General features: G+C 38.5%; 1 protein-coding gene and 1 long non-coding RNA gene across 43 annotated transcripts in view; both read left to right on the forward strand.

The window, feature by feature from the left end:
* The window catches only part of LOC6581992 (CUGBP Elav-like family member 4), a 326,873-nt gene that overhangs the window by 158,246 nt on the left and 151,439 nt on the right, over nucleotides 1-17,188 (forward strand). For 24 of the 42 annotated variants that reach the window (XM_032730843.2, XM_002007669.4, XM_015162204.3 and 21 more), the window contains exon 1: nucleotides 6,184-6,349. The exons of the other annotated variants lie outside the window; for them this stretch is intronic. In XM_032730843.2, coding sequence (XP_032586734.1) covers nucleotides 6,290-6,349 — 60 coding nt within the window. In that variant the 5' untranslated portion in view covers nucleotides 6,184-6,289. Of the gene's footprint in view, nucleotides 1-6,183; nucleotides 6,350-17,188 lie in introns of those variants that run through there. 42 annotated transcript variants of the gene reach the window in all.
* On the forward strand, nucleotides 3,879-6,002 carry LOC122757601. The gene is made up of 2 exons (XR_006357699.1): nucleotides 3,879-4,034; nucleotides 5,867-6,002. It is a non-coding gene; the product is annotated as an uncharacterized LOC122757601 (long non-coding RNA).

Raw genomic sequence — 17,188 nt, forward strand, 5'->3', positions numbered from 1 at the left:
ATGTGGCTGTGTAGGTGTACCTCCCTCTCTCTCACTCTGAGTGTGTGTGTGTGTGCATTGTAAAAATGAAATTGGTCTTTAGATAATGCGTAAGCAAATGATATATTTTCTTATAGACTTGAGGAGTTTTAAAGGCTTCGCGCGCAGTTTATTGAGTCATATATTCGCATAATGAAAGGAAAACGATGCTTAACCGTTTCGGGTTTGCGCTGCAAATTGGGTTAAATGTGAGGGTATATTGTGTGAGTGAAGAACTTGGAGTATGTTATGTCAGAATGTAGCAGAAACTAAAAATGCAAACGTAACTGATTGATTCCGTTACTTAAAACGATAGCTGAAGCTGTATTACTAACATTAGAGCCTTAAATGAGATATGTATAACCGATTCACAAACCATACATACTCGTTTCATAATATATGTTCATCAAAACTCAATCATCTTTATTGTACCGCTGTCATAACCGATTCGTAACCGGTCCAACCTTCAACAGTTACTGATTCATAACCTTTTTACATTAGGCTACTTCTAATTGGAAGTTCTCTCATTGGAAATCCATTAGCTTCTGTCCATCTCAAGCCAAATTTTGTCTTCTGACCGATTCAGAACCGTTTTAGAACCCATTCAGAGGCGCTTCCTTTGCATTGATTTCTAATGAGCAATCCTCTATCTTTCTATCTTCTGTCTGTCTATATTCTATCTATCTGACAGCTTCGTTCCGTCTTGAGCAATATGTATCTCTTCAACTGATACCCTATCATTCGTTTCATCTTGACAGAGCTGATTCGTCTTAACACTTGACTGCCCTGCCATATTTCCACGCACAACAATAGAGAACAGTAAAAGCAACAAAGACAAAAAAGAACAGAAGAAGAACAAGAAAGAAAAAAAAAACAACACGGCATTTAGCATTAAGCACACAACAAGCTAGGACAGCAAGCAAAATAAGAGGGAGAAGGAGAGTGGGAGTAGGAGATGGAGTGGATCTGCTATGGGAGGTCAGGGGACAAAACTGCTCCCACTCGAGCTGTCCGAAAAATTAACGCAAAATCAAAGTAAAAATGCGATAAATTGGCGACGACAAGCGCAGCGGGCAAAAACACACACACACATAGAGCACACACACACACAATATAAACAATAACAAAAACACAGTTGGCAACGCGTTTTGTGGAATGGCGCGCGCTTTAAATGAGCGAAAATCGGTCGAGCATATCAAATTGAAAAACTCCAAGGCAACGCGCGCTGATGCGAATGGCAGGAGAAGGAGACACAGATTGGGATGAGGCGATAGCGAAGAGTCTCAAAAACGTGAACTGGAATTGTGGGTCTAGTTGCTGCTGCTGACGTCGCTGCCGCCGCTGATGCGATTGTGGCGCGTGATGCTTTTTGCGTATCCTAGTGACACACAAATACACTCGCACACACACACACACACACACACACACTAGCGCACACACGCACGCACGCATCTACGCAACGGGCAACGGTAATCATAGCGGGCGACTGGGGCGTCTGGGCAGCTGAGCAGACATTGATTGCTGATGTGGCAGGTTGTTAGGTTACAGTTAACGTGAAGCCTCCAATGAATGGCTAAACTGATGGATGGAGCATATTATGCGGGGGCTTAGCCAGCAGGCGGTCAAGGAAATAACTGTTCATTCACGAACAGTGAGGCAAGTGAATTGCAAATACAATTAACAGAAATCACTCTCAATATCTCCATCTCTCTTCCACTTACGCGCAAAGTGAGAAATCAAAAAGGAAAAGCAACGCTACTCTAACCGCGCCCCAATTGTTCAATAGCATTTCACACGGCTGTTGCTGTTCTTCTTATTTTGTTACACTTATTTTTTGCTTTTGCACTCTTCACATTCTATTTTTTTTTACCGGCTGTAAGCGACGCACTTTTTGTGTGCCGCCGCCTGCAGTTGTTGTTGTTTTTGTAGTTGGCAAAATTGTTGCGTTTCGCATATTAATTTCTTCCTGTCTTCGTCATCATCATCATCATCATCATTATTATCGTCGTGTTGATAAGCTGTGTTACAATATTGTGGCTTGCCCCTTCAGTTACTCTTCGAGCGCTCTCTTAACGCTCTCTTAGGCGCTCTTATTGGCGCAACCTTCCAGCCGCGTGTACGTCTCTATGTGTGTGTGTGAGTGTAAAAATAAAGCAAAAATAACAGCATGTTTGTCTGTATTGCTGCTTTACTCTACTTTTTGTTATTCGTGCGTACGTTAATCGCACAATTTGAGTCATGTGCTTAATAAACATTTTGTCTGCTGGTCGAGATGCAAATTCGAAGGCATTTTCCAGTCACAACACAACGGCAAATGCAAAAGCAAAACAAAGGCAAGCGCAAAATCAGGCATAGCGCACATGTTTGCTATTTTCTTGCAGCCCGCTCGCTCGCGCAATATTTGCTGGCTTCATAATAACACCCCCACCCGCTGTTGCCTCACTCTCTCGTTCTCTTGCGCGCTCTGTCTCTCTCGGTGGCCTGGCAGGCAGCCATCCAGCCAGCCAGCCAGTAAGCCCGGCACATGGCAGCCACGCGTTCGCTCTCGCGCTCTCCCACTCAGATACACTACGCTCAACTATACAAAACACCTTACATAGCTAAGGCGAAACTAAACTATAGCCGGCTCGCTCGCACCCGTGTCCGTGGCTGGCGGAGCCAACGTCGGGCATTTTTAGAGAGCGGAGAGAGCGCGCGGCAGAGCGTAAGATGCGCGTGCTTCGGCTACGACTACAGGCGGACTGGCCGCCACTCGTCGTGCACTCGTCATCGTGTTGTAGTAGATTTTCCCTTAGGCCTCTTGTGTTGTATTTTCCAGCCGCCCGCCGTTTTTCGTTTGGCCAGCCCATGTGCAATGTGCCGCTATTCGTCTCGTCATTTTACCGTTTCGCTGCTCTTCGGTTGTGTTTTTGTTGATGCTCTATAGATTGTACGATTGGTATGACATTAATATCTAATTGGACGTTAAAATGTGGAGGAGTATTGGCGAGATTCTAATAGGATTTCAGTTAGTTAATTGTTATATATTTAAAAATAATGATTAAGAGATATGTTTAATCTGGAAATTGTATTTTCGTATAGCTGACATAATTATTTTAATTAATTCAAATAAAACCTATGCACTATTTTGCTCGGAATTACCTTTATAGCATAGGATTTATCTCTTATCAGAAACTTATTTGATTCGTAGAGCATACGTGACTTCGTGTGCCCTTCGTTTGGCGCTTGGCTTTTTGCTTGTTTTGGTTCGACTTCGAACCAGACACAAGCGCACACACATGTTCGATGCTCTCGCCAATGGCCAACGCGTTGCGTTCGGTTCGCACCGTTCGCCTTACGAGCCGAACTGCCACCCACACACAAGGGCAACGTGTATTTTGTTTACCGTTACTCGTTCGTTGCCGGCTGTTGCGTTCGCTGGTTCGAATTGGTCGTGAGTTTCGTACGTACGTTCGTTCGTATTTGTTGTAAGTTCGTTCGCGTCAGACGTTCGTTCGGCCGTTCGGCTCGTGCGAGCCGTTGTTAGCCGTTGGCTCGTCTTTTATCCACACTTCTCGCATTTGGCAAGCGCCGTCCTTTTTCAGTATTCAGTATGAAATTGAGTTTTGTGTAGTTAAGTCGGAATATTTCGTATGATTCTCGTCGACTGTCTGTCGTGTGACATTTGTTCAAAATAAATACAAAAATATTCAACACTAAGAAATAATACTAATCTAAATAATTAAATAATATTAAAAAAAAAAAAACCCACACACAAAAATATAAATATACACACACATATTATATATATAAATTAAATTCGCTTAAATATTTCCAAAAATAAAAATACAAATAAAGCAAAAATTATATATCAAACCAATTTAATAATCAAATCAAATTCGCCAGTCAACCAAAATAAAACAACTTTACAAGCCAACAAAATACAAAAACAAAGAAGAGTTTATCAAATCACAAACCAAATATAACTAAACTTTATTATTGTTAAACAAAACCAAAAAGAGAAACTAAAAAATTAAGTAAGAAACGAAACTTTTCGAAAATAGATATTCCGTTGCTCCAAATTTACCTTTACACAGATTTCCCAGAGTATTTTCAACTACCTTAAACTACCTTTCGAATCGTGTTTGAACATTTTTCTTTCATTCGAGCCCAAAATAAACCAAAAAATTTGATAAACAAACAAAAAATAATTGGAAAACAAATTGTAAACAAAAGAGAGAAAAAATCACTTGAATTTTCTCTCCGTTCTATTTTTTACTATTCTTCTTTTTTTGAATTTGAATTGCCTGTTTTTTTTTCTCAATTTTCCTATGTAAACAAACATTGGAAAATTGTTTCACATAAAAATGGAAAAGTATGTGGAAAAGTGTTAAACAAGATTTTCTTTTTCTAATTGAAACTTGAAAATTTAAAATGAATGTAGAAATTGAATATGAAAATTCGAAATTTTAAATTTGCATTTGAATTTGAATTTGAGTTGAAGAATCTTAAAACATTCCTAAATTTCATTTACATTTGAAATACTGCTCTCAATTTCTGACTATATATTTGTATTTTTATAAATATAAATTATTTACTAGTATATGAATATATAATCATATTTATATAGATTTCATATATGCAATTTTTCGCTTTTCCTCAATTTTTTGGGCAAGAATATTTTGATTTTGCCTGAGCTGCTCTCTTCCTCTCTCTCTCTCTGAATATTTGAAATTTTCTTCTTGTTACCAATTTCGGATAATATATCTCTTCTATTCCATGGGCTAATTGTAAATATTGTTTATAAATTGTGAGTGCGTGAAAATATTTCTTGGAAAATTTGTGCAAAGTGTGAATTCGAATTTTGGCTTTATTTTAAAGAGGAAAAATTAGCTTTAAGAGATATTTTCTTTAAGCTGTAAAAATAAGGAAAAGTTCTTGAGATCTGAAACTAGGAAATAGTTAAAGAATAATTAAAGTTTTTAATATTTTTAAAAATATTCTAAATTAATTTTTTTAGCCAAGCTTGTCTTGGCTTTAAAGAGGAAGACAAGTATTTTTAGAATTTGTTCGATTTCTCAGGTTTTTGAAAGTAAAATTAAAAATGTTTCATATAATCCTTAGAATTGAATTAGTTTTCAAATTATTATGCAAAATTGAGTATAGAAAAAGTGCTTTGAATTATTTACTTGAATAGTTTTTGCCCAATTTTGTGCTTGGTATTTGGGAACAAACTTTTCTAAAAGAAAATATTTTTAAAGAGTTTCTACATTTGCTAAAAGTTCTTTTAAGCTTTTTCTTATATAAAAAATTATTTCTTCAATATATTTAAAGAATTGTGTAATAGAACCCAAAAAGAACCTTCTGAATAAATGCAAAAAACTGAAGAAAAATATATAATCCGAAGAAATAAACAAATTTTTGAACTATTTACGTATATTGTAAATAAAAATGATTTTAAATAATATTTGCGTAGTTGAAAGTCATTTCCCACTCAAAACTAGTTATTCGAGAAAGATATTTATATATTATATATTTACATATATGATACATAATACTAATAAGATACATCATGTTTAATGATGTTAGTTGCAAATTTCTACAGGTACCTGAATTCATGAAAATCAAATTTAGATTCACGTAGGTCTAAATACGCTCATCTCTTAGAAATCCATTAGATTTCCCATATATCCAAAGTTTCCTAGCAATAAAATTTGGATTCATTTCATTCTCCTATCATCAAAGCGAAAATAAATCAAAGCACATTAAAGAAATCGCTGATTAACTGTACTCGATTAAGCATTAGAGACAGTAAAGAAGAAGAACGAAATAAACGTTTAACAATAATAATAATCATATTCATTTTTAGAAAAAAAACCAAAAAACAACAACAGAAACAACATAAGCGTGTGTGTTTAAATACTGGAAAACACAGATAAGATAAATTTACATACACACGCACAACAACAACAACGACAACAAAAAAAAACCTTATAATATGTACATTAAATAAGAGAAAGAGAAAAAAAGAAAACGCATAAAAAAACAACTCAAGTGCAAACAACAACAAAAAAGAAACAAAATCAAAAAGTGTTGAAAAATTAGCAAACAAAAATAAATACAACAAAAAAATATATATTTAAATATATACAAACACATATATTTAATAAGCAGCAAGAAGAAAAAGAATAAACACAGAACTGAGCCAAAAAGAAAGCAAAAAGAAATCAATTAACAACGATAATAAAAATTGAAAATTTTTCTCGCAACGTTCCAGTGCAAATCGTTCCATATGGTTCATATTATTGAATTGGTCGGCCAGCCGAAGGTTGAGTTTGCTCAACAAGTTACTGTGAGTATCCGCTATAAAGCACAGCAGTGTGTGTATATTTCCAATAGCAAAGTGACACAGAGAATGGGCTAGAGTGAGAGGGAGGCATACACTCATACACTCATGCACTCATACACGCACACACGCACGCAAATGATAATAAATCTTGTGTCTGTAGTCACGTAATGACAACTTAATACAAATACATGTGTATGCGTGTGTGTGGGTGGGTGTGTGTGTGTGTGCAAAGGGCAACAGCAAAAAATTACAAAAACAATATAAAAGAGAAAGAAATTCATTTGCACACACACTCGCACACAAGCACACACTTTTTATTATGTTGTTTGGGTGTCGCCTTTTTTCTGCTCTCTTCGCCTCACTTTTCGCTTTGCCCAACATATTTTGACAATTAATCATTCGGGACTTTGTGCAGTGTGGCGAGGCGAGGTGAGGCGGCTGCGGCGAAATGCCAAAAATCAGCGCCTCGCCAGTCTCGCAGTGTTTGTTCGCTCTGTATGTGTGTAGGTCAATCTGACTTGTCTGCATTTGTACGTGCTTATGTGTGTAGGTGTGTGTGTGAGTTTGAATCTCTGTAAAGCTTGGCCACGCAATTCTCAGTTCCTTTTTTTTTGCAAGCGGCAACAGCTGTGCCCCTTGTTTGTTACCGTTATAATTGTCGTTCGCCAGCAAGTGCATTGACTTACTTTGTCCTTGCGAGTCGCCGCGAAAGTGGCACGAAAAAGTATGCTACAGCTTTGTCTGCGAAGTTACTTTAATTTGAGGGAAGCAAGCTGATATTCTCTTTAAAGAAAAGAGCTTAAAGTTAGATGTGGAAAATAGAAGAAACACATTTTCTGCTAGCTGTGGAATTTTCAATCATAATAATAATAAGAAGAATTTATGAAATATATTTAATATATGATTCTATAATATGTGCGAGTATTTATTTGACTTAAAAAAAATTTAGTTAAAATTTTTAATAATATTAATTTAAAAGACAATGGCAAGGGTTATGAAAAATTTTTTATAAAATTTAAACATATATTTTTTTGTCTAAAATTATTAATAATAAATTTTTTATAATGTTTTCTTTACTGTCTTTAATATATTAGCTAAACTGAAAAATATATTTATTTTGTAACTACCGATCAGCTATATAAAAATTCTAAATTGATGGAAGAATGAACTGAATGAGTAATTAAAAAAAATTTTATTACTAAACTCTGCATTCCATTCAAGTCCAAAACATCGGAATAATTTTTCACATATTTATCTATATCTAGATGAAATAAATTCAATTTATTTAAGTCTAAAATACATATATAATCAGTATTTTGTTCATATATCTATCTTCATTTTTATTCATAATTTCCTGAGAATATCGCATATCTGTAAATTCCATCCATATCCATCAATCCATAAATCAGCTGTCCAACTATTGCTCAACTATTTTGTCTACGAACTTTTAGTACCAAGTGTAATTTGCCAATTTGCTTCCTTGTCCACATTACACATACGCGATTTGCCTACTTCTAAGGTTTCTCTTGATTTATTTGCGTTCTCTCTTCATTGCTTTAAGCTCAAGCATATGGCGTTGCTTATCTGTAGATCCCGTTTTATACGTTTTTTTTTTTTTTTTTTTTTTTTGTTGCTTTGCCTACTCCCCCTTCTCGCTGTCTACTTTTTGCTCTATAAAGACTTTCTTAAAGTTAATGCAAAATTTAGAAACTTAAATTGTAATCGGATTTACGAACATTTCTTCTATTTTCGCTATTCTATGGCAGCTGACTGTGAGTGTGTGCGTGCGTGTGAGTTGTTGTTACTGTTATTGTTGTCTGCTTGTCACCCTCTTCTTGATTTTATTACACAGTCTCTTTAGTTCCCGGTCTCAGCGACTATTGCGTAAATTTCATTGTGTGTTTCACTTTTATGGTGGTTGCTTGTGTGGGTGGCTGCTGTTGCTGCTTCTTTTTCTACTCCTGGCTTGACGGCTATTCGAGCGGGAGCGGCGGTCGGCGGGCGGCGGCATAAAGCGAATGCGTGCGACGTGCGTGCGTCGACTACGCTGCCGGCGTCGCAGTTGTTCTTTGTTGTGCTTTGTGCGTGCGCCACTCTCTCTCGTTCTCTCTCCGCCTCACTCACTCTCTCTCTAGCTGTCTGTCTGTCTGTCTGTGTGTCTGTCTGTTTTACTTTTATCCCTGCCATGGGGATGTTCAATGTTCCATTGCGTTTGCTTATTCTAATGATGACACATGCGTTCTCTCCACTTGGTTTGCTTATTGGGTTATGTTGTTGTCCTTCATTCTTGTTCTTCTTGTTCGTGCTGCTGCTGCTGCTGCTGTTGTTGTTGTTGCTGTTATCCGCTATTCCTGTTGCCCGCTGGTTCTCTTTCCGTTTCGCTTGTACTTGTATTGTTGTTCAATATTTTTGTGCCACTTGTTTTGAATTTTTTCACATTTTTCGCATCCTTTTTATTCAGCTGTCATTGTCGTATCTGCTTCTGCTACTACTACTTGTTGTTGTTGTTGTTGTTGTTGGTGTTGTTGCTGCTATTACGTGCGCGCTAAGTTGCTCGTTAAATGCTTAAGTGGAGCAGAGTCGTTGACACAGTTTTCTCTTTGCCCATTGCATTCGCATGACTCACACAGCTCCTCCTCACATCACACACGAGTGCGAGCGAGACAGACGGCATCGGACTGATAGCTAGAGATGGGAGGAAGCGAAGTTTTTGCTTTGCGAACTGCTTTTAAAGTTTTATTTTCGTTTACGAGCAACTTTTCTTTGTTGACTCGCATGCAATTGTTAAGCTTGTGTCATAAGGACAATGCAAGCCAGGCATACTTAAAGGCAAAAGCTTACCAAAAAAAAAAAAAAAGAGGCGAAAAAAAAGAAAAGAAGAGAATTTATTGTTCGGCTGATAAGAAGTCGAGTCCATTTAAGTTTCAATAGAATTCATGAGAGTTTTGGTTAAACAACTGAAATTATAGCAACTGTAAACAGAATCTGAGCTATTGCAATATATTCTTATAAAATATGGATGTATTTAAGTAGTGTAATACTCATATATGTATCTTTTTCACTTTAGTAAACTTTCCATAGTCTCTTTGCTTTCTCTTGTCTTTTCGCTATTGTCTATTCTCTCTATCGATTCCGCATTCTCACATTATTTCCGCTTTATTTATGTAATCCAGTTGAAAGTTTAAACTAGATTTCCATTTCTCTTACTTTGCCATTGTCTTGCACTGTGCGCCCTTCTATTACATTCTCATAAATTGCAGCTGGCAAAAGAAAGTTGTACTTTTTAATTCCATAGCCGGTGCTTCCTTTTCCACTTTAACTCCTGCCACAATATTTATGTTTATTAGCCAGGCTATTGCGCAGAGTTGGGCAATTACCTAGCCAACAAAAGGCGTTGGCGCTTTTCAATATTTATGCCACCGGCCACCGGTGGGGGAAAGCGCTAATAATATGCAGAGCCAGAGCCATAGCAAGAGCCGGAGCCGGAGCCGGAGCCGGAGCCAGAGCAGAACCAGAAGTCGAGGCATAACAACGACCGCAAACCCGTTATTATTATTGTTGCATATGCCGAGGCGTTTTTGCCTGTCGTTTTGTTTTCCCAAGCAATTTGCTGGGCATGTAATTTAATAGCTCGGTGGCAACCCTGCACACACGTCCCACTGCCCGTGTGCCTGTGACAGTAGCTGTTGACGCGCCTCAGGTGGGACAGCCAGGTATGTCAACAGGCAAATTATGCCCAAGGTAAAGCGCAGACAATGAAGTCCTGGACGATTAGTGAGCGCCTTCCGAGGAGAGGCGAGGCGAGGTTGAGGTCCTGTGAAAGGCGATTCCTTGGAGTGTTGCAATTACGAAAGGTTGCGCTAAATTGTGTGTGCATAATTGCTGAGAGGCCTCAGGACTTTCGAATGCCACAGCGAATCACCTGGAATGTGCATAGAGGAATGTGAGGGAAATATAACAAATATTTCGAGTTGATAGAGATGAAATTTGGAATATGAAATTAATGTGGAATAGAGATGAATGTGTGGATGGGCAGATAGGGAATATGGAATGTATATGGGAAATATGAATGCAGATGGGAAATATGAATGCAGATGGGATATATATAATATATGCGATAGCGATAGAGATAAATATGTCATTGAATGAGATAAGAAATTGGATCTGCGAATGTTATGCTAAAAATGAGATATAATGTAACATATTTAAAGAATAATAAATAGATTCAGTGTAAGATATGTGAATATGTAGAATCTATAAGTGGTATAGCAAACAATTTCAAATATACTCCATAAACCTCTTCGACTTATTGGAAAACCCCAAATCATTCTTTATTTAAACGAAACTTTGATGGGCTCAATCAATATGTAATTGTAGCTCTACTCATATATCTGCTGGTCATATTGTAGCCATATATAGTTTCATATTCCGCTCAGCCAGCCAATGCATTCCTCTATATATGATGCTAGTAAATTATTACAGTTTCTTCCTCTTCTTCTTCTGCTTTTGTATTAAATTGTTGGCCACGCGACTCGCTCGTTGTGCGAGGTGACATTTTTATAGCTTTGTTAACAGGCCCAACAATTTTTTCTTGTTGGTTGGTCGAAAAAACTACCACCCCCCGTGACAGCGCTGTCAACCCCCCCGCCCCTGCTCCAGCGGCGGCACACGTTGCTCTTTGTTTTGCTGGGCATGTTTAGCGTTGATTATGCTTTGTGTGCTTTCAGCCAGGAAAAACTCACCCTCTATCGAGCTGTCGCCTTCTTATCGCTCACCGAGCTGAGCGGCATTAAAATTACTTGCGTGATTAACGCACACCCTCGAGCGTGTCGTGCCCCAGCCCCAACCACCTCTCCCACTCCCTCTCGTTCTCTCTCTAGTTTTATCTATGGCTGCCTGCCTTAATTGTGGGTCTTCCATTTGGCTATCGATCGATTTCGATTACGATTTCGATTGAGTTTCGATCTGCACAGCTCATTAGGCAATGGAACGTCTATATGTATACATAGCTGCTATATATGTATATATATATATTTATATATTCCTGTATACTTGGTATACTTTTATGACCTTTTGGGCATTTGCTCGCTTTCTATTGTTTTGCTTGGTTTTGTTTATTGCCACAGCGCTTCAAAAATAGCTGCACAAATGTAAACAAAAAGCCCACAATTTTCTTCTCTTTTTTTCTGACCAGCAGCTGCGTGCGTCATGTGCACAGATTTTCCAGATGCTCCATCCGGAACACACACACACTCTCTCCATCTCCCTCTCCCTCTCTCTCACTCACTTTGTATATTTTCACACTGCAACGTTGTTCCATATACTTAATTTTTGCCTAGCATAATTTTTATGGCTTTGCCAAAGTGCAAAACCGCATGAAGTGGATTTTTCTCTTTTGGTTTTTCTATATTTCTTTGTTTCGTGCTTTCGCCTAAACAATAAATCGGCGTTTATTTATGTGGCACGGCAAAATGCTAGCTGCAAATTTGTATAATAAATAGTTTACCGCGTACACGTAGACGGCCTATGCATTTTTTAGATCGAATAGCATTTGATTGGATTGTTGCCAGGGCAGTTCAATACTAGAATTCGATTATTAAGTTTCTTATTCAAATGATTCATATTTTGCATATTTAATATCTATTTTTAAAGCAATATTCGTGCCTGCATAGGAATTTTCGACTCACGTCACAAGCCGCACATCTCTAATGGAAGCAGGTAGCAGCTTACGATCATTCGCTATTGTGAGAGTGAGCGAGAGAGCAACGTAGTTGAAGCGTAGCTTAGAGCAGTCAAGTGCCTGATTGGCTGAGCAAGCAGTTGAAAGAATAAGCAACAGAGGGCGCTCAATACGTGTGGAAATGCACATGAAATCATATTCCAGACAATTCCAATCGAACCATCAGTAAATATCTTACACTCAATTTATTAGTTGCTATTTTCATAATTGATTGCCCAGGTCCTTGGCCAACTGGCTAATAAATCAACTAAATTATGTTACCGAATAACCAGAAAAAGAAATATTTACATTTACATGCAAGGCCAATTTTTCTCTTATTTCTTATTTCTTTTTGTGTGTTTTGGTTTGGGAGAAGCCAAACAAACCGCTAATTGTCGATAAACAACCAATAAAATACAAATTTCCCAAAAACATTTATCAAAAATAATATAAATAATAACAATAACCAGGGCACACACACACACACGTACGCACAGGGGCGATAAATAAAATGGTAAAAGGAAACTCAAACTGCTTTGAGCAGAGACGAGGACAAGAGCAGGACAACAACAACAACAAGAGCAACAAACGACAAAGTGTATGGAAAATAGTGTTTGACAGCTCATAAAAAATAATGTCGTATTCATTAAGGTTGCCAATGTAATGCGTGGACTGCGTCTGAGTGTGTGTGAGTGTGGGAAGTTCTCGATGTTTGAGGTTGAGGCTGTTGCTGGGGTTGCCAAAAGCGAAATTCATTTTATTTACGACAGGAAGCAGGCAGAAAGCAACAGCAAAAGCACTTGAAACGCACGCATGCAAAGAGAGTGGGAGCGGGAGCGGGGAGAGTGAGATCGAGTGAGAGAGCGCGCGGTAGCGTTGTGTTGCGTACGTACTGGTTGAGTGAAGAGCAAGCGGTGTGCTGAGAGGTAAAGGCAAGCCAAAAGCATTTAATTGAAATGCAGCTGAATAGTGAGTGAGAGCGGGAGAGCATGAGAGGGGCAGAAGAAATACGCAAAAACTGAGAAAAACGCGTCAAAACAAACGAAGGCAAATACCGTTGACATTGTCAGACTGACAGACAGAATCTACACATCTCACTCACACTTGGGCGCGCTGGCTCTAACCCTCTCGCTCTCGCTCTCGCACTCGCCCTCGCGCTCTACCTGCCAGCATAGCGAGCGCAGCTGCTTTGTGAGTGGCGCCAATATTTGTATTGTTGTTGTTCTTGCACTTGACGAAAGCAGTTGCTGTTGTTGTTGTTGCTTTTGGCATTACCTTTTTAAAGGCTTGCGTGTCACAGCTTTGTTGTTGCTGCTGTTGTTGCTGTTAAGGAGGCTCGCATAGTGCTTGAAAATTGTTTTCCATTAGGGTGGCTCGCTTTTAGTTGTTTTCGCTTTGTATTTGTGTTAGTTTTCTTGGCATGGGGTGCGTTTCGTACGTTCACATGCAAATGCTACAAGGTGTTATATTTTATGTACATTTAATTGAGACTTATTAGGTAGTGAAGTGTTCTACTTGAACAACTTTCGAGGTTCCATTTGACGGTTGGCCTGTTGATACTGTCGTTAGCTTGTTTCGGGCATCAAGTTCTATTAACTCAAATTAAAGAAGTGTTGAAGCAATTTCATTAAGGAGGAGAGGAGTTCGAAAAGTGCTAGTATAATATTATTAAAGAGCATATTATTATAATAATATTCAGACACAGCAAACCCTTCTACTCTTTGCCATTTCTTTTCTATTGCTCTCTCTCACTCACACATTTGATTGATATCTTTTGATTTCTATCAATTTGGCATTCCTTTGGGATATTTCCATATTCTAGTCGAGTTTAAAGTAAATCTGGGCAAATCTTTATGCCTTAGCTACATAATTTCTTGCACATAAAAGATGCATATGCATTTCTGTGTCAGTGTCGAAATGTATCTGCATCTGCATCTGCATCTGCATGTGCAACTGCTAGATACATGCGTCATGTATTTTTTATACACTCCTCCAACATCATTTTTATGCTTTGACAAAATGTATGACATTTGCATATCGCAAAAGCCACCCAGCAAACCCGCCCAATCAGTCTTTCAGTTGGCAAATTTTCCTTACTCTCTCTCCCGCGCTCCCACTCCCCAAATAGTTTTCCCATTTTCCCAGCAGTCGGCAGCTGCTGCTGCTGCTGCTGCTGCTGCTCTTTGGTAGTTCTTCCCTTGAAAAATGCAGCAAAAGCCAACGAACTGTAACTGGACGTCGTTTTCATCAATATCAATGGGCGATTTGGGCGGCCGGGGCCAACGACACGGCGAATGTTGCAAGTTGCAACATATGCGAACTGCCAGCCTGCCTGCTGGCCGTGCCACAACACATGGCTGCTGGCAGGAGGCGGCAGTTGGTCAGGGGGCGTGCTGTGTGGACAGCAGCAGCAGCGCGCAATACAACGCATCATTTTTATTGTTTGTCGGCGAGCAACAGCAACATAACAACAACAACAACGGCAACAACATCAACTGGCAACTGACGACGACGTCTATTGAAAATAGAAAGCATATGCTGAAAGGCATCTAGTGCGGGGGCGGTGCAGGGGCAGCAACCGTTTCGTGCTTTGTATTTTTGCACCAAAAATAGAAAAAAAATGCAATACTCAAAAAAAAAAAGAACTCGAATGCGCATTGAAGTGGCGGCGTCTAATGTAGCTGAAGTTCTTGCAGCAGAGGCAGAGGCGGAGGTGGTGGTGGAGGTGTTGGTGGTGGCGGTGGGCGCTAGTGGCATGTGGCATGTGGCATGTGGTAGCAGCTAGTTGGACTTGCTGCATACGCAGTAGCTTAGCAATATTTCAGAGTTATTTCAGCTTTGCTTCTCTTATTTTATTTTATTGTATTTCATTTTATTTTATATATTTTTTGTTCATTGTAGCTCAGATTTCATGTGGCGCTGCTGGGCGTGGCAGCTGCACTTTATGCTGTTTAGATCACATGGAATTAGGGCGGAGATATTTGAGCACCAAAGAATAAAGAGAGCAGTTTAAAACTTGGCTATATACGATATTTTTTTGTGGGGTTAAATCGATAATCGATATATGATCATATATGGTATATGTCAGTATATATGTTATTTTATATATTAGATATGTTTTGTATATATTATATATCATATATGTATGTATAAATGAGATATCTTATAATCATATCCCATTTATACATACATATATATCTATCTGATATATCATTTAAATGATAGATTATATATATTTTATATATGATATTTATCTCGTTTTACTGAATTATCTAGTTCATTTTAAGACATTTTTTTATCTTTTGTATCTTACATTTTAAAAATCTTATATCTTACTTATCCTATATAATATATTATATCACATCTTTTAGATGTTGTAAATTTCATATATTTCATATATCCGTTATGGCTTTAACCTCTTCCATTTGGGCTTTAAAACACCATTTTGCAGCCAAAGCAATTCGCTTCACACACGCAGCTCCTATTTTTGTTGCCCACTTATTCAATTTGCCAACCCTTCTCGGCGCTTCTCATTGTGTTTAGCTCGCACAGTGCAACTACGGAGAAAAAGGGCATCAACTGCTTTAATTTAACGCTACACGCACACGCACTGTCGCCCTTTGCAATCTATGGGCTACACCTAGCAGCACACTCCCCTCCCCTCGCCATATATCCACAAGAGCTACCGCTAAATCGTCACTAATACGCCGACTTGTGCTCAGCCTTGCGTGCGTGTAATAAAAAAAAAGCAACTATTTCGCTTAATAACTGACAGCAGCAGCAGGAGCAGGAGCAGGAGCACAGGAGCCGGGACAGGGGCAGGAGCAGGGGCAGCAGCACTTTGCCACACGACGCGTCACATGTGGCAGTTGCATGCAAATCCCAGCTCACAGCTGCAACTGGACAATGCACAATTCATTCAGTGGCTCCTCCTACTCCACTGCTCCACTGCTTAGACGCCAACCGCCTGGCGCGCCTTCGTTCGCTCGCTCTCGTTGTCGTCCGCCGACAATCGGCTTGCAGCTCCTACATTTTATTTTTCTTCCCCAAACCCTTTTCGTTTTTTTTTTTCTTTTTTGTTTTGTATAAGCCTTCGCTTCGGCTCCTCTTTCTTTTTTTTTTTCCCATTTTTTTTGCAAGTTTGTGTAACTATTTTCCATGCGCATGGGCATTGCAGGCCACCACCACTACCACCAGCCGCACCACTAGCAGCAGCCGCTGAGTGCAGCGGCGGGACGTGGGGATGTGGGGAGGGCGCGTCGGGACGACAAGCAGCCGGCGCCGGCTGGATAACCAACCAGAACGAGGCGCTGAGCAACTGGAGCATTGCTACTATTTATTTGTGCCGGCTACTGTTAGTTGTGGCTCTATCTGTGTGTGTGTATGTGTGTGTGTGTGTGTAAGACTCAACCCTCAGCACAGTTTTGCTGGGATTTTTCTATTATGCGCACGTTTATTACACGATTTTAACACGCTGACAGCGCCACCTAAAAGTATGCTACGATATAGTAAAGCTGCGCTTCTTCTTCTACTTCCTTTTGTTACCTCTCTGGTTGTTGGTGCATCTACTATTTTCTTAAATTTATGTGAGAATTCAACTTGGGTAGATGAGGAAATTGTTGAGTTTGTATTGGCAGCAGGTTCATGGGATGAGATGGACTTTGGGATTGTATCAATTGGAGATGTTTGCTATAAATATATATAAATAAAAAAAATTAATGTGAAGTATATGAATGAATATGAAAGATATGGGTAATTTTGTTGTTATAAAAAGGTATCAGATATTTATAGTAAAATGAAGCCTAATTGAAGTCTACCTGGTTCACTTTTATCTACTATTGCTGATGTAGAGAGAATTTAAAGCTTTAGTATTTTTATAGTTATTTCATTATATGTTTACAATAGCAAAGGTAAACAGGCAAAACTATTTTTGGGTATATCAAATTGAAGATAGAGACATTAGAACTGACTATATAAATAGATTTATATAAATATACAATCTATTGTCTATAAAAATTATATACAAATGAATTTGTATATTTTGCTATAAAAGAAAAAATATACAAATTAATTTTTATATTTTCCTATAAAGGAAAAAAAAATATACAAATTAATTACTCAAC

This window comes from Drosophila mojavensis, unplaced genomic scaffold (assembly GCF_018153725.1).
Source record: "Drosophila mojavensis isolate 15081-1352.22 unplaced genomic scaffold, ASM1815372v1 contig_74, whole genome shotgun sequence".
NCBI classification, from domain to species: Eukaryota; Metazoa; Arthropoda; class Insecta; order Diptera; family Drosophilidae; genus Drosophila; species Drosophila mojavensis.